This window comes from Rhinolophus ferrumequinum, chromosome X (genome assembly GCF_004115265.2).
Source record: "Rhinolophus ferrumequinum isolate MPI-CBG mRhiFer1 chromosome X, mRhiFer1_v1.p, whole genome shotgun sequence".
In the NCBI taxonomy this organism is placed as follows: domain Eukaryota; kingdom Metazoa; phylum Chordata; class Mammalia; order Chiroptera; family Rhinolophidae; genus Rhinolophus; species Rhinolophus ferrumequinum.
Window position 1 is genome coordinate 52,157,250 of NC_046284.1, and position 22,172 is coordinate 52,179,421.

The 22,172-nt window shown below is 41.2% G+C and overlaps 2 protein-coding genes across 3 annotated transcripts in view; both read right to left on the minus strand.

The window, feature by feature from the left end:
• GPRASP1 (G protein-coupled receptor associated sorting protein 1) overlaps nt 1-16,367 on the minus strand; it is a 42,216-nt gene extending 25,849 nt beyond the window's left edge. For both annotated transcript variants that reach the window (XM_033103564.1, XM_033103575.1), the window contains exon 1: nt 16,240-16,367. The gene's annotated coding sequence lies outside the window, so the exon portion shown is untranslated. The remainder of the gene's footprint in view (nt 1-16,239) is intronic.
• On the minus strand, nt 16,267-19,831 carry ARMCX5 (armadillo repeat containing X-linked 5). Its single transcript, XM_033103713.1, has 2 exons — nt 18,126-19,831; nt 16,267-16,403 (listed from the first exon to the last, which is right to left on the minus strand). The coding sequence occupies exons 1-2, from the start codon at nt 19,581-19,583 to the stop codon at nt 16,380-16,382; spliced, it is 1,482 nt and encodes a 493-aa protein (XP_032959604.1). The 5' UTR covers nt 19,584-19,831; the 3' UTR covers nt 16,267-16,379.
• Nucleotides 19,832-22,172: the final 2,341 nt, after the last annotated feature.

Consider the following 22,172-nt stretch of genomic DNA (forward strand, 5'->3'; position numbering starts at 1 on the left):
TCCTTCTCCAGCACCTTCCCTTTTTCTAACCATATATTTCCTAGTTCTAGAGCACAAGTGCAAGCTTCCAATTTTCCAGAATTCATTTTAAAGCCCACTAAGGGGTGGGGGAGGGGGACAAATTGCAATGCAGATTGTCTTGTGGGCTTGGCCTCTATGCTTGTGCACATGCTCTCAAATGGGGTGGTCTCTGAGGGCAGTTTTGGCTGGGGCTAGTTCCTCCTCCTCCTGCTCATCTCTGCATTCCTGCCTACTCTATTATTCCCCCCTCAAGAGTCTGAGACCCTGAAATCTTTTAGGAAGGTGGCAGTGAGTCTGTTCTGTATCTACTTCTTGATGAGAGGGGGTGATGTTGTGGTCAGGGTCTCATCCTCTTGTTCTCTGTCAGGATGGAGGAGGTGCTGCCTCAGTGCTTTTTGCAGGTGGGGCATGGAATTGGCGAGTGATGGCATCGAGAGGGACTGGTACAGATCTGAGGAGTCAGTCCTTTGAAGAGTGGCATAAGATATTGTTGGATAGGGGAGCGGCTGCGTGGCCATTTGGAGTTTGATGGACCCTAGGCAGGAGGTGACACAATGTGTCAGTATATTCAACAAGCAGGGACCGAAAAGAAGCATAAGAAGAATTCCTAAAAGAGGGCCTATAAGGGCAAAAGCCAGAAGAACCAGGACCATGTCCCCTCCCAGGTTAGCCCTCCCTGGGTTGCCTGAGTATTATTTTGCCTTGTGTAGGTAGTGTTGGATGTGTGCGTTAATTTGTCCTGGTTGGTTAACCCCAAAATAACATTGTTCCTGCAACACAGCATATATTCCCCCTTGTGAGGCAGTAAGAATATCTAAGCCTCTTCTGTTTTGAAGAATTACTGCAGCTAGTGAGTTGATCTGTCCTTGTAATACTGATAGGGAGATTATGATCTATTGGTTAACCCTGCTAACTCAAGGGAAAGATTTGAATAAACATGGTTCATGGAGACTGCTTTGGTGATTCTGGCTGCCCTGCTTCCTGCCATGGCCATTGAGCCAAGTGTGGTGAGTAAAGGAACAAGTATGGAGGGGGGTGCTTTTTCTCTGTTGGCATGGATTTGTATAAACTGGTATAGAGATGGGTTGATCCTTGGAGATGAAAGTGATTTTGGGAAATATGTAAGCAAAGGTGCTTATATACTTAATCCAGTCCAATTGGTAGGAAGGCAGGTATATGTGGAAGACCCACAGAAAAAGTAAATGACTCTCCTAGGGGAAGCCATCTTGATATGTGGTAGTACTCCTGAGAGGTGTGATTAGTTTGATCTGTATATTTCCAGAAATAACTGGCAGCAAAAGACACAGCCATAAGGGGCCCAAAGTATACGGTGTCATTATATATTCTGTTATTAGAGCCTTCCCAGAACAGTAACCTCCTGGTGATGTCGATTAGGGTTCGATTTGGCTAATCAGAGTAGATGACAGAATAGTTATCTGTTCCGATGGTTCCACAATTGGAATTTGCAAGTAAGGCTAAATGTGAGCATCCTGTCTCCTGTGACAAAAACGAGAATGGTTATATTGGCTCCATAAGGACATATTAGGAGGAGAGTTTAGCCTGCTTATGCCTATGGGGTGGGGTTAGAGAAAAGGGTCTAAGCTGTGGTTATCTAGATGTATATGAACTGTGAGATTGCAGAGTGAAGGGGAGAGCGACCCCACTGGTGTTCCGAAACTAAAAGGTGAGGAGCTTAAACAAAGAGGGGCCTGAGTGTTAAGTCAGACCCCTTGATATATAACCCCTATAATTTGTTCTGAATAGTTCTGTTTGGTCCCTCTGCCAATGTAAATGTCTTGGTATCTCCTGGAAGTGGTGTAGTACATGGATCCATGGGTTAGTCCCCACTCTTTCATGGAAGTGGGCCAAGCCGAGGTTTCCATCCCCTGGGCATGGATACAAACCCAACATTCTGGGGCATAATTAGAATTGGTTAAATTGAAAAACTTGAGAGCTGCCTGTAAAGGGGAAGAAGAGGAGGGCAATAGAGACGGGGGATAGCTAGAGGGTGGGGATAGTAAGATATAGTAAGTACAGGGTCTTCATTGGACTGTTGGCTATGGTTGCAGAAGAAGCGGCAGTTGATGATGATTCCAGGGGGGCACAAGTGAAGAGAAACATTAAAGCTAAAATGAGGTTCAAGAGAAAGGTAACAAAAAGTAATTCTATGGGTATGGTCATTAGCACTTATCTGGTAATTTCTTGAGTAGTAACTTAAGGTCTTCTAGGGGCTCACGAGAGTACTGTGATTCAGGCAGTAGGTTTTCTCTTATATCATCTGTCCATGGCTTTATCTGGGAGTGATGTATCCTTCTAGAGATCCCTGGCACCTTGACAGCTGTAGGGGGAGAAAGTAGTGTAGTAAAGGAGCCCTTCCAAGTTGGGCTCAATTGGAATGCGGGGCTGCCATCCTTCCAAGGCTTGATGAGTATCCTGCTACCAGGTGGGTAATATATTGATGATGGTTGGTCCTGACCAGCAGGCAGGGGCAGGGCCTTCTGCCCGTAGGCTCTAAGGGCTTCCTGGAACTGTCCTCAGGAGACTACATATTGAGGAAGGTTTGAGTCTAAGAGTATGTCAGATGAGAGAAAGGGTCTCCCATATAAAGCCCCATAGGGACTTAGTTGCAGGGATTTCTGAGGGCATAATCGAACCTGCAGTGGAGATACCATTAAGGGGTCAAGCCATGGCTGAGAGGTTTCTTTACAGAGCTTCCTTAGGGTGGTCTTTAGGGTTTGGTTTGCTCTATCTTGCTGGAACACTGAGATCTCCTTGAGGGATGTAAGAAATATCTTATTCCTAGGGCTTTAGCTATTTGCTGGGTAATGTGTCAGGTAAAAGATGGCCCATTATCACTCTGTAAGGATCAGGGCAGTCCAAACCTGGGAATGATTTCCTTCAGAATTTGTTTAGAAACCTCTTGGGCCTTTTCAGTTCAGGTGGGGAATGCCTCAATCCACCCAGTGAAAGTATCAATAAATACTAGGAGGTATTTAAATCCTTTGCATGGGAGTAAAATCTAATTGCCAATCCTCCCCTGGGTGGCTTCCCCGACACTGGATGGGTTGTATGAGTGGGGGTGGCCTATTCCCTTGAGGGTTGTTGCAAGTACAAAACAAATAGGCACAACATATCTCGTCAACCATCTTATATATCCTTTCCAGTAAAAATCCTCCTGTAAATTTGGTGCATATTATTTCATCTAAAATGACAAGAATCATGGAGTCCTTTAATAATTTTCCATTGGAGGGACTGGGGTAGGTATAGTTTTTGATGTAGTTCATATCACCCTGAGGATTAAGAGTGTATCCCTTTTGGATGGCCCAGTCCCTCTCCTCTGGGGAATGAGAAGGGGGAGGAAGGGGGCATAGCAGGGAAGGGATGAGGGCCCCTATAAACCTCTTTAAAGAGGACAGTGGACTTGGCTGCCTGATCGGCCTCATAATTTCCTTGGGTTATTTCATCCTGTCCCTTTTGATGTCCTTGGAAATGGATTACTGCAACTTCCTTAGGTAGGTGTATAGCTTCCAAAAGTGATAATATCTGCTGCCCATATTTTATGGGAGTATCCCTGGCTGTGAGAAAACCCCTTTCTTTCCAAATAGTGGCATGAGCATGAAGCACTAGGAAAGCATATTTTGAGTCTGTGTAGATATTGATCTTTTTTTTCCCCTAGTTGCAGGGCCCTGGTTAGGGCGGTTAGTTCAGCCAATTGTGCAGAGGTCTCAGGTGATAATGTCTTGGCCTCTATGGTTTTGAATGGGGAGACTATAGCATATCCAGCATGTCTAACTCCTTCCATCAGTAAACTAAGTTTCATCTGGTTTCTCTAGAGGCTGATCTTTTAAGTCTCTCCTGCTGGCATAGGTTAGGTTAATGGTTTCTCCACAGGAATGTATAGGAGCGTCATCCTCTGAGCAGGGTAGCAGGGTGGCAGGGTTAAGGGTGGTACACCTTCGGATGGTGATGTCAGGACTTTCTAACAGCAGGACCCGATATTTTAATACAGTACTGTCTGTCATCCAGTGGGAGCCCTTGAGGGCTAGTAAGATGGCCACCTGGTGGGAGGTAAGGATCTCCAAGGTCTGCCTTAGGGTGATTTTAGATGCCTCTTCTGCTAGAAGCCACTACAGCCCATAGGCAACCTGGCCAACCTTGTGCCACTGCGTCTAGTCTCTTGGATAAGTATCCGACTGGGCATTGAGTAGGACCCAATTCTTGGGTTAGCACCCAATTTTTCAGTAACATACAGCCACTAGGGTTTCTCGGGCTGAAGCAATCCTAAGGCTGGTGCCCAAGCAAGATCTTTCATTAACTGCTCAAAGACTTGCTCTTGTTCTGGCCCCAGGCAAAGGGAAACTTGCTACCCCACTCTCTTCAAGGCTCTGTATAGGCCAAACCCTGAGCCCATAACCTATTAGCCAGAGCTTGCAGTACCCCGAAAGTCCAAGGAATGTTCTAAGCTGTCTCTTTCTTGTGGGAGGGGCAGATGATTAATTGCCCTTACCCTATCAGGAGACAATCTTCATTCTCCCGGGATAAGGATTAGTCCTAGGTATTGGACCTGTTGACTAAGTAACTGGGCCTTTGGTCTGGATACCTTGTATCCTTGTTCAGTTACAAAATTTAAGGTTTTTATAATGTGCTGTTGTGCTAATTCTTAGGTGGGGGAGCAAATGAGCAAATCATCTACATATTAGATGAGTTTTCCCCATTTAAGAGATAGACAAGCTAGGTCCCTAGCCAGGGCCTGGGCAAAGAGGTGAGGGCTGTCTTGGAACCCTTATAAGAGGACAGTCCAGGTGAGCTGCTGGCGGGGCCCACCTCCATCCCATTCAAAGGCAAAGAGAAACTGGGAGGATGGCATGCAAATGAAGGCATCCTTTAAATCCAGGACTGAAAACCATTCAGTTTCTGGAGGTATCTCCCCTAGAATCGTATATGGATTTGGGACCATAGGATAGAGGAGTATTACTGCCTCATTTATAATTATTAGGTCCTGGACTAGACTATATTCCCCCGAGCTCTTCCATACAGGAAGGATTAGGGTATTGCAGGGAGATGAGCAAGGCTTTAACAAGCTATGCTTGAGAAATTTGTCAATAAGGGATTGTAAGCTAGACTTTGCTTCTGGTTTTAACGGGTATTGCCACTGATGGGGGAAGAAAGAAGAATCTTTAAGTTGAATCTTTACTGGGGTGGCATTCTTTGCTCTTCCCGGGGTCTCTGTTGCCCAAACTCCTGAGTCTACCTGATTTAACCATTCATATTCCTCTGGAGCAGGGGGTCTCACCTTAAAGAGTAATGCAAGTAGGTGGGGGAAAGGGTTTTTAAAAATCAGGTGTGCTCCTACTCTCTGGAGGATGTCCTGGCCCGAAAGGGGACTGGGACATTAGGGCACAACTAGAAATGAGTGAGAGAATAGAATTTCTCCCCATGAGCAACACAAAGGAGGGGTAAACCTCCCTCTACCCCAACTATCTGATAAGACTTAAGAGAGAGAGTACCAGAGAAAGAAAGCCTGGAATAAGTGGCTCCCATATCAAGAAAGAAATTTATCATCCTACCAGCCACCCAATGTCACCCTGGACGCTGTTCCCTTGATGATGGTACTCATTTCAGGAGCCAGAGGGGACATAGGGCTCATTCAGTTCAAGGCCACGATGGGTTGGGGGCCTGACCAGAGGGCCCGTCAGTCCTCCGGGCAGTTTTTTACCCAATGGCTGTACTCTTTACATTTGGGGCATGGTGTCCACGGTTTCCTCTCCTTTGGGTATTCACTTTTCCATTGTCCAGGCTTTCCGCAGTTGTGACATTTTCCTGGGGCCTTGTTCTCTGGGCAACCTGGAGTTGGCTGTCAGACTTGTAAAGCAGCTAATAATTGAGGCTGTCTCTTAACTTTTTGGTTTTCTTTTTCCCGTTCTCTTTCCCTGGCTCTCTCTTCCTCCTCCTGATCTCTATTGTAAAAGACTGAAGAGACAACCTTGAGAAGCTCCCCTAGCTGGGTGTTGGGGCCTATTGTTAGTTTCTGTAGCTTTCTCCTTATGTCAGGGGCAGACTGGGTGATGAACTAGTCCTTGAGCATTAATTCCCCTTCTGGAGAATCAGGGCTTATATGAGTGTGTTTAGTAAGGGCCTCTCTGAGTTGTTCAAAGAAGGCTGAGGGGTTTTCAGTAGAACCCTGATCTATAGTGGCTAGGTTGTAGTGGTTGGCCAGCTTAATCTTGCTCTGCTTCATACTCTCAGTCAAACAAAGAACTAGGTGATTTATGTTCCTTTTGTAGTGTTATAGTCCCTGTTGGGGTCAGTGCTGGGCATGGCTGTAGCTCCTATTGGGTAGTTAGGGTCAGTCATAAAGAGACTGTTAGTGTAACAGGTGGCTCTACAATAGTCTCCCTTTCTGCCTTTGAGAGTGTCCTATGATAACATTAACATCTCTTCGGGTGAGGTCAAAGGTTAGAGTGAGTCTCTATACTGTCGATATACTTTTAAGGGTCCTTTGAATTGCTCCCTAGGTCTAATTTAATCTGGAGATAGTCCTGAATGGAAAAGTGGACCTGTACCCTCTTAGGATAGCCTATTAGGCCTACACACATCTCCTGGATGAGGCAGATCTTTGGGGTAGAAAGTGGTCCTGAGTAAGGAGATGAAGGTACTACAAGGTTTGGGGAGAGCAGCTAGGAGGAGCTGCTTCTTCCTGTCACCCAGAGTAAGGTGGTTCAAGAATATCCGCGGGCCTGTCCCTGAGTTCAGGACCCTGGGACAGGTGGGTCACTAGGGCCAGAACCAAAGGAAAAAAGTTTACAGGTGCAGCATAGGTCTGGGTTATCTCTGAGGGCCATGAAGGCCTGGACATACAGTTCTTTCATCCATTTGTCTAATCTGCGACAGAAGAGATCTAACTGGAGGATGGTATTACAATTGAGGCTACCATTTTTGGCCAGCTTTCCCCATCCTCTAATTTGTATTGGGGCCAAGCTGTACTGTAGAAAAAGATGAACCTTTTCTTCTTTAATGTCTGGGGGTCAAACTTGTTCCAGTTTTGTAGAATGCAGCCAAGAGGAGAATTCCAAGGGATGGAGTTCTGATTACCCACCTACAAGAAAAGACAGAGTGAGAGGCAAGGGAGAAGGGAGTCCCCTTTCTCTATCCCTCGTTTCTGAGATACCTACAGAGGCAGAGCAAACCCGGCCTCAGTCCGTGGGACAGGCCTGTTCCTGTCCCCCTGAAGCTACAGAATTATGTATACATTACCACTGCTTTAACACCCTAAACCCCCCCTGGTGGGAGTTGGGATCCCTCTGTCTTTCTCTCCTCCTAGTTTTCTGGGGAGGTGGGACCCCAGGTCCCGTCCTTTTCCTTTTTCCCTTGTACCGTCCCTGTCTGGCTGCCTGGCATAGCCAATTTTCAGGGTGGTGGTTACTCTGGACTTTTGGATGGACATTATATCTCTTTGCTAACCACCTTTGCTATAGCCTTCCCACCTCCGATTATCTGCCCAGACCTCAGAGAGCATCCTATCCATTATAGCCCTAAAGTCCAATCCCTGGAGAGATTGCTCAAATTGTTCACCATGATCCTTTAGAAGAAAGTAGAGAGACCTCTCCTTTCCATTAGTATCAGTCTTTGGCAGTTTCAAGACCAGATAAATCCAGAGTCTGAGGAGTCAGACTGGGCCCGGGTAGAAAGACAAGACAAGCAGTGGGGTAGGAAGCAGAGGCCATAACCAAGTGGACTGGATCTGGGACCAAGATGCTGTTGCCAGTGCCAATCAAAGAGAGGCAGGCTGCAAACGTTTGGAGCTCACAAACATAACAGGAGGAGTGGCCAGCAGGGAAGAAGCTTAAGAGAGTAGGAGACATAGATAGAGACTCCTGGACCCCCAGAGGAGCCGGAAGAGTTTGAGGAAGTAGAGAGTGCTATTTTTGGAGTATTTAAGAAAGAAGGTTCATCCCAGAGGGCAGGGGATGATGAGCCATTAGGAGGCTAAGTGAGCGAGCACAAAGGTCCTCAAAACTGTCTCTATCAATTTGAAGCATGTTGTTAATTTTAAAGTCAAATTGAGTAAGCTTATTGTTTTTGCTATCAGAAGCACTGAAGGAAAATACGTTATTCATTTTATTAATCATCAAATTCTCTTATTAATATAATAGAGCCAACCCTTTGTTTAAAGTTTAAAGTTACTCAATATATCCATAAAATTAGTTTATTGAATCCTTGCAACTCTAGGATATTCTGGTAGATTTAACTTTTGGGATAAGGATGTGAAAACAAACTATACATTTCAGAGACATTTGATCAACCAAAACTGACTTTTTGCTTCAATCACAATGGAAAACTATCTGTATATGCTTTTGGTTACGACTGGTAAATGAAGCAGATATTTTATAGTCCCTGTAATAAAGAGGTTGACTCCATTTCTTGATCTTCGACTATTAACAACTTTTAAGCCACACCCCCTGCTTCTCCTCTGCCCCACATATAAATAAATTGATAATTTCTCCTTTTGCTCAACGTCTGGGCAAGATGATCAGGAGACCAAGGTGCTCTCTCCTTAGGCACTGGTGGGGAGTTCAAACCACAAGCAGGAACCCTCACCCTAGACCTATCTCCTAGCCACCATAAAACCCCAAGGTCATGTCTTTGTCCTACTCTCTGCAGTCATTTTTGTACCTGTCTGGGAGTTACCCTGCTATCCCCAGAAAGCCTCATTATGTGAATAATGACACTTCTCATACTGTCTTGGTGTGTGTGTGTGTGTGTGTGTGTGTGTGTGTGTGTGTGTGAGAGAGAGAGAGAGAGAGAGAGAGAGAGAGAGAGAGAGAGAGAGAGAGAGAGAAAGACATCATCAGTCTAGACATCTGAACCAAATTTTGGCTTATAGTGTATTCTGTCTCTGAGGGGTGGCCACAAAAATCCCCAAAAGAAAATATTTTTCTGCACAATGGAGCCATAGGGCTGCTTCTTGTAGAATGAAGAGAAAGGGAGAGGGAATTAATTGTAAAGCTTATCACTTAAAAGAGTTGTTCATCTAGGCTATCTTTGAAAATTTTAATGTTATATATCAAGACTTTACAACTAAATAATGACTTATATAAATCTTATATAAATAATGGATTTATATAAATCTTAAAAGTCCCTACCATTGTTCTTGATATAACAGAAAAATCACACTACTTTAGCAGGAGTCTCAAATGAAATAGGCACAACTTTTGAGCCATTTTCTCTTGTTTCTTATCTAATTGGGACTTATACACCAAGGGAGGACATTCACATAATTATTTGTTTTACACACAAGACTATTTTGACTCAGAAGAAATTATCTGTTTAGGAGAATTGAAGGATGATAAAGTACCCTTCCTCTAGGAGTATTTTTGCACTTGGTCACTGGCTAACTGATGAATCATTAGCTCTGGACTAGTATTTCTTGTCTAAGATGCTTCAGAGAACATGAAGCTACTTCAACTGTGTTATCTCACTGAAATAAATCTTTGTTGGAGAATAAAAGCTAATGACATAGAATTCCTAATTTAACACATACACTGCTTAGGGTCACTATAGTGCAATCAGAGTGCGGAATCTGATGTAGCATAGAATGTAGTACTAACATCTGGAAATCAGATTACATGATTGTACTCACAGCTATTTCTCTCTTTTCAACTTAGATCATAGAGTTCTGTATGCTTAACTTTCTTCTCTGGTGAATAAGTCAACCCCCCAAAATGAAATTAATACTAACCAGGTCTAGACATGTTTGAAAATCCTTTAAATCTCATTTTAGAGACAGAGAAAATAATTTCTTATCTGAGAAAATGGAATTTCATCCTTATAGAGTCTGTTGCCACAGCTGCAGGTCCTCAGTTGGGTTGGTAATAATAAGACACAAGTAATTGCAAATAAATGCATTAACAAAAAAATGTGTTGAATATATTTTTAGAAAATAAACTGTTAAATTTACTGTGTTTCCCCGAAAATAAGACCTAGCTGGACCATCAGCTCTAATGCATATTTTGAAGCAAAAATTAATATAAGACCTGGTCTTATTTTACTATAATATAATTTACTTAATTTACTATAATATAAGATACTATAATATATACTATAATATAATATACTATAAGACCAGGTATAATATAATATAATATAATATAATATAATATAATATAATATAATATAATATGTCACGTCCAGCGCAACACGGACAGTGAGAGAACGAGAAGGGGCGGCAAAGGGTTAAGAAACAGAAATCAAGAAAGTTATGAAACAGGGGGCCAAGGGTCTCCCAGCCTCAAAGGACTGAGAGCCCCGAATCGGGCTGCCTTCTGGCTTTTATTGATGAACACACAAGGAAGTAGCATTGTTTTCTCCACGGTCTGTGAGTTTCATACATCATACCAGAAAACTGATTCAAATCAATCGCCCTTGCCTGCAAACAGCTGGAATAGAAAGTCCCATGATGTCTTAACAATTATGATATGTGCCTCCCCAGGAACAAATCCTTTATGCTAAAACTTATTGTTAAGAATGGAAGGAGAACTGATGTTATTACATCATTGGCTCACTTCCCAAGCAGGTTGTAGGAAGGAATATAGCCACATAGCCAGAAGCTCTCCTTAGCCGGGGGAAGGTGGGGGCTGTGCCCACCGCTATCGGCCCCGTGAGTTCTCCTGGTGGTCTCCACATGGTTCTGCCTGGCTTGGGTTGTTCCTCCCGTGAGGAATCTTACCCGTCATTGGCTGACCAACCATCTTTTGGGGGCCAAACAGAGAGACATGAAGTGTAAGCACAAAGGTGAAGCAAAGTCCCTGAAAGGAACAGTCTCACAGACTCTTCTTTCTTTAGTGATAGGCACGAGGGGACAGATGGTTAGGCTGCTGCGTGACAACATAATATAATAATAATATAATATAATATAATATAATATAATATAATATAATATAATATAATACCGGGTCTTATATTAATTTTTGCTCCAAAAGACACGTTAGAGCTGATTGTCTGACTAGGTCTTATTTTTGGGGAAACATGGTAGAATAAATGATGAAAGGAATTCTTCAAGCTGAGGATAACAAAAAGGAAATTTGAAAATTCACAAATATGTGAAATAAAGCAACACACTCCTGAATAACCAATGGATCAAAGATGAAATCAACAAGGAAATAAAAAAAAAATATCTGAAACAAAGATGGCAACACAATATACCAAAATTTATGGGATGTAACAAAAGCGTGTCGAAAGGGGTAACTTGTAACGATAAACCTTGTGCAGTGTTTTTGGAAAAGTTTATTGGTTCAGCCATAACGGAAAGCTGTATGGAGGTTCCTCAAAAAATTAAAAATAGAACTATTATATGATCCATCAATTCCACTTCTGGGTATACATCTGAAGGAAATGAAATCACTATCTTGAAGATACAACTGTAGCTCAATGTTCACTGCAGAATTATTCACAATAGCCAAGACATGGAAACAATCTGAGTGTCCATCAATGAATCAATGGATAAAAAAATATGGTATATATACAATGAAATATTACTCAGCCATAAACATGGAAAGCATGCCTTTTAGGACAATAGGGCTGGACCTTGAGTGCAATATGCAAAGTGAAATGAATCAGACAGAGAAAGACAAATAGTGTATGTTCTCACTTATATGTGGAATCTAAAAAAAAACTGAACTCATGGAAATAGAGAGTAGAATGGTCGCTGCCTGGGGTTGGGGGTGGGTGAAATGGGGAGATGATGGCTAAAATGTACAAACTTCCAACTTTAAGATAATTAATTTCTGAGGCTCTAATGTACAGCATAGTGACTATAATTATTTTTTAATTAAAGTTTATTGGAGTGACAATTGTTAGTAAAGTTACATAGGTTTCAGGTGTACAATTCTGTAACATCAATACATCATCTATACATCATCTATATATCACATTGTGTGTCCACCAAGCATGCTGACTATAATTAACAATACTGCATTATATAGTTGAATGTTAAGAGAGTAAATTTTAAACACTATTCACCACACACACACATACACACAAATGGTAATCATGTGAGGGATGGAGGTGTTAACTAACTTCATTGTGGTAATCATTTCACAAATTCATAAAAGCACACAAATTATCCAAACTGACTCAAAAAAAATAGAAAATTTCAACAGATCCATGAATAGTAAAGGTACTGAATCAGTAATCAAAAACTTCACAACAAAGAAATGCCAGGACCAAATGGCTTCACTGAAGAATTCTACTAAACATTTAGAGAAGAATTAACACCAATCCTCAAACTTTTCAAAAAAAATAGATGAGGGAGTATTTCTTCATTAATTCTATGAAGCCAGCATTACCCTGATACCAAAGCCAGATAAAGATACCACAAGGAAAGAACATTAGAGACCAAAATCTCTTACGATTATAGATGTAAAATGCTCAACAAAATACTAGCACACCAAATCCAATAGTATAATAATAAAATTATACACCATGATCAAGTGGGATTTATCCCAGGAACGCAAGGGTAGTCAACATATGGAAGTTAATGAATGTAAAATACCACTTTAACAGAACAACAACAACAAAAATCCCCACATGATAACCTCATTTGATACAATAAAGGGCATATGTTAAAATCTGATACTCTTTAATGATAAAAACATTCAGAAAATTAGACAGAGAAGGGAACTTCTTAATATAATAAAGGCATTTATGAATCGTGTACCTGAAACCTAAGTAATTTTATTAACAATTAACACCCCAATAAACTTTAATAAAAAAAAAGTAAAGCCCATAACTAACATCATACTCAATAGTAAAACACTGAAAGCTCTCCCCCTAAGGTCAGGAACAAGACAAGCATGACCATTTTCACCACTGTTATTCAACATTCTTCGGAAAGTTCTAGCCACAGCAATAAGACAGGAAAAAGAAATAAAAGGTATCCAAATAGGAAAGGAAGAAAGAAAAGTATTTCTACTTATAGTGACATGATCCTATATATAGAAATTTCCAAAAAATCCACAAAAAAAGCCATTAGAGTTAATAAGCAAATTCAGCAAAGTTACAGATCAACACACAAAAATCAGTTATGTTTCTTTATACCAATGATGAATAATCTGGAAAGAAAACTAAGAAAGCAATTCTACTTAGAATTGTATCTAAAAGAATAAAACATGTATGAATACATTTAACCAAGGAAGTGAAAGACTTGCACACAAACTACATAATATTGCTAAAATAAATTAAAGATTTACATAAATTTACATAAATCTGTGTTCGTAGATTGGAAGACTTAATATTGTTGGGATGGCAATACCCCCAAAACAATCTATGGATTCAATGCAATCCCTATGAAAATCCCAATGGCATTTTTTTTGTATAAATGGAAAAGCTGATCCTAAAATTCATATAAAATTGAAAGGGACTCAGACTAACAAAAACAATCTTGAAAAAGACAAAGTTGGAGCACATACAGTTCCTGATTTCTAAACTTACTACAAAGCTATAGTAATCAAAACCCTGTGGTATTGGTATAAAGATATTCATAGAAATGAATGCAATGGAATTGAGAGTTTAGAAATAAACCAACATGTCTGGCCAATTGATTTTGACAAGGATGACAAGTCCATTTAATGGGGAAAGAATGGACTATTCAACAAAAGGTGCTCAGACAACTGGATTCCTATATGTAAAATATGAAGTTAGACCCTTTTCTCATACCATATACAAAAATTATCTCCAAATTGATCAATGACCTAGACCTAAGTTAAAACTACAAACCTCTTAGAAGAAAACAGGGGCAAATCTTCCTGGTCTTGGATTTGGCAATGGATTCTTAAATATGACACCAAAAGCACAAGCAACTAAAGAAAAAGATAGATAAATAGGACATCATAAAAATCAAAAACTTTTGTGTGTCAAAACACATCATGAACATTAAAAAAAAAACCTACAGAGGAAAAAAATATTTGTAAATTATGTAGCTGATAAATGACTTGTATCCAGAATACATCAAGAACCACTACAATGCAACAAGCAGAAGACAACCCAATTAAAAAATCAGCAAAGAACTTGAATAGACATTACTCCAAAGAAGGTATGTAAATGACCAATAAGCATATGAAAAAAATGCTCAATACCACAGTCATTAGGGAAATGCAAATCAAAATCACGATGAGATACCACTTCACACCTAAGATAGCTATTAAAAATGGAACATAAGTATTGGCGAGGATGTGGACAAACTGCAACCTTTGTATGTTGCTGGTAGAACTATAACAAGGTACAGCTTCTGTAAAAAACAGTTTGGCAGTTCCTCAAAAAGCTAAACATAGAATTACCATATGGCCCAGCAATTCTGCTTCTAGGTTTATTCAAAGAATTGAAAGCAGGGACTTGAACAAATACTTGTACATCAATGTTCATTATAGTATTATTCATAATAGTAAAAAAGTGGAACTAAATCAAGTGTCCATCAGCAGATAAATGGGTAAACAAAATGTGTGTGTGCACGCGTGCGTGCACAAACACACAATGGAATATTACTCAGACATTAAAAGGAATAAAGTTCTGATACATGCTTTACAACATGGATAAACTTTGAAAATGTTATGCTAAGTGATATAAACCAGACACAAAAGGATAAATATTGTACGATTCCACTTATAAGAAATATTTAGAATAGACATACGAGTAGTCATAGAGACAAAAAGTAGACTGGGGATTACTGAGGGTTGGAGGAAGGGGGGGATGGGGAGTTATTGCTTAATGGTTACCCAGCTTCTCTTTCAGATGATGAAAGTTTTTGAAATAGATAGTAGTGATGGCTGCACAACATTGTCAATGCAATTAACGTCACTGAATTGTACACTTAAAAATCATTAAAATGACAACTTTTATATTATACATATTTTACCACAGTTAAAAAAAATTCAAAAGCATGTTGAAAGTGATGGACCATGAATGCTTAGTTGAGTGGGGAATGGAGGTAAAGAAGGAAGTGGCCTACACAAAGGGAAGAAGCAGAAAAGATAAGGGACAGGTGTGTCTAACAACACACAAATTTAAGTTTGGGATGGGCAATGTACTTTACCAGATGCTGCGTAGGGGTACAGAGTTACAAAGTGTTCATATATGCTAGCTCCAGATTCAAACTGCAAAGGTTTGAATCTCAGCTTTGCTACTAACCAAATCAATGAGCTTGGTTTCTCAGCTTTCTCACATGTAAAATGTGGATAACGGTACCTAATCCATAGGAATGTTTTAGCAATTAAATGAGTTAATACAAGTAAAGTACATAGAATAGTATCTGGTACAGAGGAAGCAATTCAATAAATGTATAAATGTTAGTAATTATTGTAACTATACATAATAAATCGTTCAGGCATTGGAGTCAGACACTCTCAAACTCGAGCTTCCCCCTCTACGCTCACTGTTCCTAAACACAAGCTCCAACTTACTCATAAGGCTCCAAGGCATGGTATAAAGATACAAATGCTAGAATAGAGGCACAAATAAAAAAAACTCTGGAAATGCAGAAGGAGCTATTAATTCTAACATGGGGACAGGGAGGATAAGGGTGTCAGGGAAGACTTTGAAAGGACCTGGCAATTGAGCTGAGCCTAAAATAATGAATAGGTTTCCCACAGGCAGGAAAAGGGTTATAAAGGCATTACAGCATGAGTGAACAGCATGAAAAAATGCACAAAAGGATGTAAGTGCATGAAATAATCAAGAAATAGTCCAGTGTTGCTTGAATATAGGTTACTTGGTGGGATATAATGAGAAAAAAAATGGAAAGGTGCTGAAGGATACAGAGCTTTGAAAACCTTGCCAGGAATTTGGTGATATTTTATAGATGAATTCCCACTGAAAGCTCCTCTTTTAAAATTAAGGGCATGGTAAAAGGCCAGTGGGTGCTAATAGTCCAGCTGTGCTGGAAGATTACTTGCTTTACTTCATGGCAGGAAAGATGAGAAACCCACACTGATTTTTACCCCCAGGTAGCAACATTTTAAGACAAGTAATGTCTGGATCAGCCTTGATACTAAATGGGCTTGCCTGAGTTATTTTTCCAAGAAAGGAGATGAAACAAGAGATGAAGTTTTGACTTCAAACACACCCCAGGAACAATTTGGAAAATGACTCTGTCTCCCATAATTCTGACCCAAGAAGAGACCATCAGTTTCTTGTTTTGATACAAAGACCTGCATATCCCACACTCACCCTTCTCTTTAGCTGATGGAAAATTCTGTAGCCATCAACTGGTTGTGTGCTCCACAGGGCATTTGAGACACAGAATATTTCCAAAGGGTCTGGTCCAATTGTATTTTGAAGGCACCCAACTGTGAAAGCAGTAACCACAGCTAGAATTCCAGGCTATGGGAGTTCTGTGGATTAAAAAAACAAGTTATAAAGAACTTTTAAAATCATCAAAGTTGCAACTGCATGTTGCAAAAAGCTTATCTGCTTTTTTTTCACCCTTAATGCACAAGCGTGGCTAGTTGTCCTTCATTTTTAACTCCTAGATATATGAAATGTAAGTTCAGATCTAACCTTAATAGAAATTAAACTAGGGATAGCTGCTGAAACTAGGGGTACATGACACCTTTTTGAGATTTTTCAGTTTAGGCCTTCCCCCTAATATATAAAACGTTAAAAGAGAAAGTTCAATAGAAAGTCCAGTATTTGTACACTGATCCTAATATATGTATACATAAAATGCTAAGTGTTATACATAAAACGTTAAAAGAGAAAGTTCAATAGAAAGTCCAGTATTTGTACACTGATCCTAATATATGTATTTCCAAATTCTGGGCAGTAAAAGAGGCAGAGGGTGGAAGAGGCAGAGGTGACCCCAGATCCCAATCTATACTCTGGCATTCTATGCCTCAAACCCCCAGCCAGAAGTCTAAACAGGAGGAGCTGAGGTATAGACAATGTAGCTTCAGCTCTGTAAACTGTACAAATAAGTAGACAGGACAGTAGGATTAGGGGAATTCATTTCTTCCTAACCACACACTGCTAAAGGACTTTGGTATCCTGTGGCTGTCTCCCAGAGCTGAACTCTGACCAAAAAGGGTCGGTAAAAACAGGCGCTGCCACCAAAGACAGGTGCAAATCACCAAGGCCAAAGCATTGGTCAGCAAATAAAAGCAAAGATGAGAGTAAAGTCACTGAGGCAGGACAAATGAGACTATCCATGAAGCAGTTTCTGTAGTTGGTCTCCAGAAGGATCCTCCTCTGAGGCCCAGGACTATCAGGGGAGGGAGCCTCAGATGAAGCAGTAAACCTGGTACTTCTAGATGGGGTAGCTGGATGTTGAGGGCATAGTGAGGCTAGGTTGTTTTAGAACCACACTTAACGTGGCTTTGTTGAATGGGGGTGAGAATCAGGAATCCTCTTGGGGGTTAACAAGTTTAAGGTATCCTGATGAGATATCCTATATGAAAGGCTGAGCACAACTTCTGGAACTCAGATCGGAATGGAAGTGTCTGGGTTCCCTTTTTCCCAAGACTGTGTCTTCATCCCCTTCTCCAGATCTGTCCAGATATCAACTAGTAGCATAGTCATGTCTTCTTGTAAACAGAGTGATTCTACTCTTTGAACATGAAACTAAAGGATCTGTCAATGTGAACTTGTTTTGTTTATAACTCCATACAGACAGTGCTGTTTGTCATCTTTGTGTTGTTTGTGCTTATTCCTCGAATTAGACTTCAACTGAAGAACTAGGACACTGTTTTCACCAGTTTTAGCATGCAACTTTATTAACATGTAAATGGAGTCTCAAATGAATACATTTATGTCAATATAAAGCACAGAAGAATGAATAGCTTACTCAGGATGAGTAGTTTCATTATCAGGTCATGTTATTACAAAAATACTAAAATTATCTCAATTTATATAGCACAATAAAAATCAACAAATATTCAAGCTCTCAAGACCATTTGGTATCCATAAAATTGCCTCCTTCAATCAACACAGATGACATAAATATAATAACTTACAATATGCACTGGATTCATATTACAACACCAAAAATTGTTCAAGGCTTTGTGAGAACATTCGGTTATTCAGAGTTTGAGTATTAATCGTGTAACTTTATCTCTCACCTCAGGATCACTGTGCTCTGCTAAGTCTTGGAGTTTCTGACCAAACTCTTTTGCTTCCTGGAATATGGAAATAAGCTCAGATTTAGTGAACTCTTCCTTGGTAAATAGCTTCACCTTCTTTTTGAATTGGAAATTTATATTCTCAAATATTTCAATGATATTAAGAATATTGGCCTTTGACTCATTCTTATTAAAAGGTGCAACCAATGATGACAGTACTTTGGCACTGATCAGTTCTCTTGTATTGGCTTGATTTTTAGACAAGCGCAAAAATACTTTTAAAACATAAAACTTGGTTTTGACACTTCCCTTGTTTAACAAGGTGAGGAAATCTGGAATATAATTGGCAATTGTATGGTGATCCTCAAATTTCACACTCAAATGCTCTAATAATTTTAGTCCAGCAAGTTGCACAGGGGAGTTCAAAGGATAAGTGATTATGTCCTTACAAACCTGATGTATGTGTGACTCTCCTGTTTTTGATTCTTCAGAAGACTCAGAATTATCATCCACCATATTTAAAGCTTTAGGGTGTTCTTTAACGTTGGGATTATTGACCAAGTTTTCAATCATGACAGTAATACCTACATCATGAATTATATCTTGGGTAAATGGATAAGCAGGACTGATTCCCATTATCATCTTAGCTATTTCGTGAATGAAAGGATCCTTAGTTAACTTAAGTAGGGCAACTAATTTATCGAACTCTTTAGGTTCTAAACTAAAGACACGTGATTTGCAGCGGCAGGCTTTTGGATTGGGCCCATACTTTTCCCTATACCTAACCTGTTCTTTGATCTCAGCTAAGGTCTGGAAGTAAGGCCCATTATAGGGTGGGATCTTGGTCAGAGGCCGAATCCCCAGAGGAGTTTCAATCAAGGTCTCAACCAGAGTCCAATTCCCTTCTGGCGGCAAGGATTGCTCCTCTCCCTCTATTGGGACTAGGACACTATACCTGGCCCTTGACCATGCTGCTGCTTTTTGCTTTATAGTAAGTTCGGGTTTGGGTGTGGGCTCAGGCTTTTCCTGGATCTTAGGTGGAGGCTTATAGACTTGATAAGGGGTCTCTTCCTCAGGCCAGAACCAGGACCCTAAACTAGGCTCTTCTCCAGTCCAAAACCAGGAGCAGATACTTTCTTCATTCTCATCACTAGACTCGATTGTAATATCAGCTCTGTCCCCAGTACGGAACTTGATGCTGGCCTCTCTCCTTCTCTGGGGCCTAGATCCAATACTGGCCTTATTATCAGCTTTGGCAAAGGACCTGATATTGGTTTCACTTCCAGCATCAGCCTTGACTTCACACTTGGTCACAGCACTGACCCTTGATGTAGGGATGGCCTTTGAATTGTTATGAGGCACTATACCAGGTTCTGCCAGAGGTTTTGCCTTAGTTTCAGCCATGATTCTAGTTTTAGTCTTAGCTTCCATCTTGCTCACTTCCCTTATCATAGCCATGGCCTCAGTGTAGGTCACTGTTTGTGTCCTCGTCACTGCTACATCCCAAGCATTGGCCTGGATCACTGGTCCTGTTTTCAGTTCTCCCTCAGCCAGTGCCTTGGTCTGGATCTTAGCCTTGGTTCTAGTGTTGGCAGGGCCACTGATTCCAGCTTTCAGGCCAGCTCCAGCCCCTCCTCTGCCCTTGCCTTAACCTTGGAGCCAGTAATGAACCAAATTAAAAGCAAGGTCAATTTATATACCCCACCCATCACAGTCTTGGCCCAAGGTCTGTTCCAGTTTGGTGTTTTCATACAAAGTCCAGTAGTCACTCAGCCCCCTTTCCAACTACAGGCTCTGCCAATGATATAAACAACGTGCAGAGGAAGGTCACTCGGGGAAGGGAAGGATGGCTGTGTGCCTGAGCACAGCCCTGTGGAGGGCGGTGATCTTCAGCCACTTCAAGGCCACCAGATCTGCCACTGAAGTTGGACCTAGGGGTAGAGGAAGGAAATGGGGCTTTGAGTCTCTTCCATTTTTTTTCCTCATTTTGATTATCACAGAGAGACAAGAGAGTATGGAAATTCAGTGCTAAGTGGAAGAAGTACATAATTAGCAATCTCTCCCTTAATTTTATATTCCTTACAACAGCGGTGCTACTTATCTTCTTTCCAGACACAAAACAGGAGTGTGGAGAATGCGAAAACTGGATGGGAGTGAAAGAGACTGAGGAATCCCTAGACTTGCTCTTTATTCCTAATGGACCCAAGCAGAACTTGACTACCTCATCCTATAGGATTACTGAGGAAGTCTCTACACCCATAGCAGCCTGCACTGATCCTCCTTTCCTTGCTTCCAATGATGACAAGCCCTACAGCACAACTACAGGGCAGATCTATGAAGAAATAAACAAACAGGAGGTTATGGAAACTGATCTATTGGTAGACACCTTGGTCCCTGTTCCCTATATTTATAGTTTGTCTAGTGTTTCCCTCCTCCACCTCCCCATTGCCCCACTTCAGGGCTGCTCCTCTTCCTCTCTGCTGCCCACATTTTTCTCTTCAGTTACTGTCTTGCCATTTCCTTACAAAACTGGGCTAGGGTGAAGCATACAGATAGGACAATCAAGTGGGAAGTGAGAAGAACAGATATTACTCTTCTATACCCCCAATGCTTATGAAGACTCCCAAGTAAATCAGCAGGGGACAGAACAGGGATTAGGAAATCGGCAAGGGATATAATTCTCTAGTTTCAATCATTCCCTGTCCCTCTACCTTCACACCAATCATAACATACACAGGGCAGGCATTTTTCTTCATCATTTCCTGGCTTCAAGTTGGGTTACCATTTATAAACCTGCACATCAACTGAGAGTTCAACAGAACTAGAGAACACAGAGATTCACAAACCCAGAGATAAATAAATAGAGACACAGGAGACAATGGAGACTGAGTCCTTGGTAAAGAGAGCAGCACCTAGGACACTGATCCCTTTTGGATATGGATACCTGTTGGCCAAAATTTTCTACCTCCCTTTCACCCCAATCTCCAATCTCCTCTGCTCCATTCCCACAGTCTGCCCATTCCCCTACAGAGACAACTCAAACATCTCTGCATGTTAGTGGTGGTGTCAGTATGGATGGAATGCTCAGACAAGCCATAGAAATTGGCTGGGAAATCAATGAAAAGTATCATTTACAAATTTCATCTAAGTTCTTATGTTTCCTTACTCTCCCCAAAGCCTATTATTTTCTGCAGTACAACGGGAGTATAACGGGACTGTTTGGAAAGCTGGCGTAAAAGAGATCTGGAGTTTTCCCTAGACCCCTACCTGCTCTAGTCTTAGCCATCTACCACCTCCAAGCAGTGTCCACTCTACAAAAATTAGGCTGATATTCTTTTTCTTATCCCCTCCCTTTGATGTCCGCTGCCCCCTACAAACCCTTACAGAGCGTGGAGTACTAAAATCTTCGGAGCAGACCTACACATATACACAAGATACATACCCAAAAACCAAATGAAAAGACAGTGGGAGAGACTTGGTTATTAGTAGTCAGACTCTAAACCAGGACATGAGACCCTTTTCTATTAATAATTCAGGGCCTTGATTATCAAACACTTAAACCAGCTTTCACACTCTCTCCCTCCTAGGGCTCCCCAGGCAATCGTTCTCACAGAGAGCAGCAGATCCTCCTCCTACTATATAATTCGCCATTTCTCCCATAGAAGCTGCTATTGCACTCCTTTTCCTTCCCAAACATGGTAGGAGGTGGGGCGAAGGTCTGGAAATCAAGCTAGCAATAGACAGACATTTATCATTGTGTGTCACTCAAATTTACCTCCGTCGGTCTCTCTCACCGCCCGCGCACCCCATGACCAGGTCACATATCCCACATTCATCTCTGATACTCATATCCACCCTCCCAAACGACGTCCGCCTTCTCACTGACCTGTTCTGCTTTGATCAGGGGCAGTTTTCTCATTTCATTGCCTCAAGGAGTGCCGTGCCCTATAGAAAAAGGGATAGACAGTCAGATGGACACAAGGACACGAGACAATGGCGGCGACTGTGTTTGGGGATTGGCCTGGCACCTGTGGCGAGATACCTACT

Bases quoted from the DNA above. Each gene is read 5' to 3' on its own strand.
- ARMCX5 (XM_033103713.1), bottom strand. From the start codon at position 19,583: ATGGCTATGATAAGGGAAGTGAGCAAGATGGAAGCTAAGACTAAAACT. The intron at 16,404-18,125 runs GTGAGAGATAAA...TTTAATCCACAG, and splicing joins CAGAGCACAGTGATCCTGAG to AACTCCCATAGCCTGGAATT.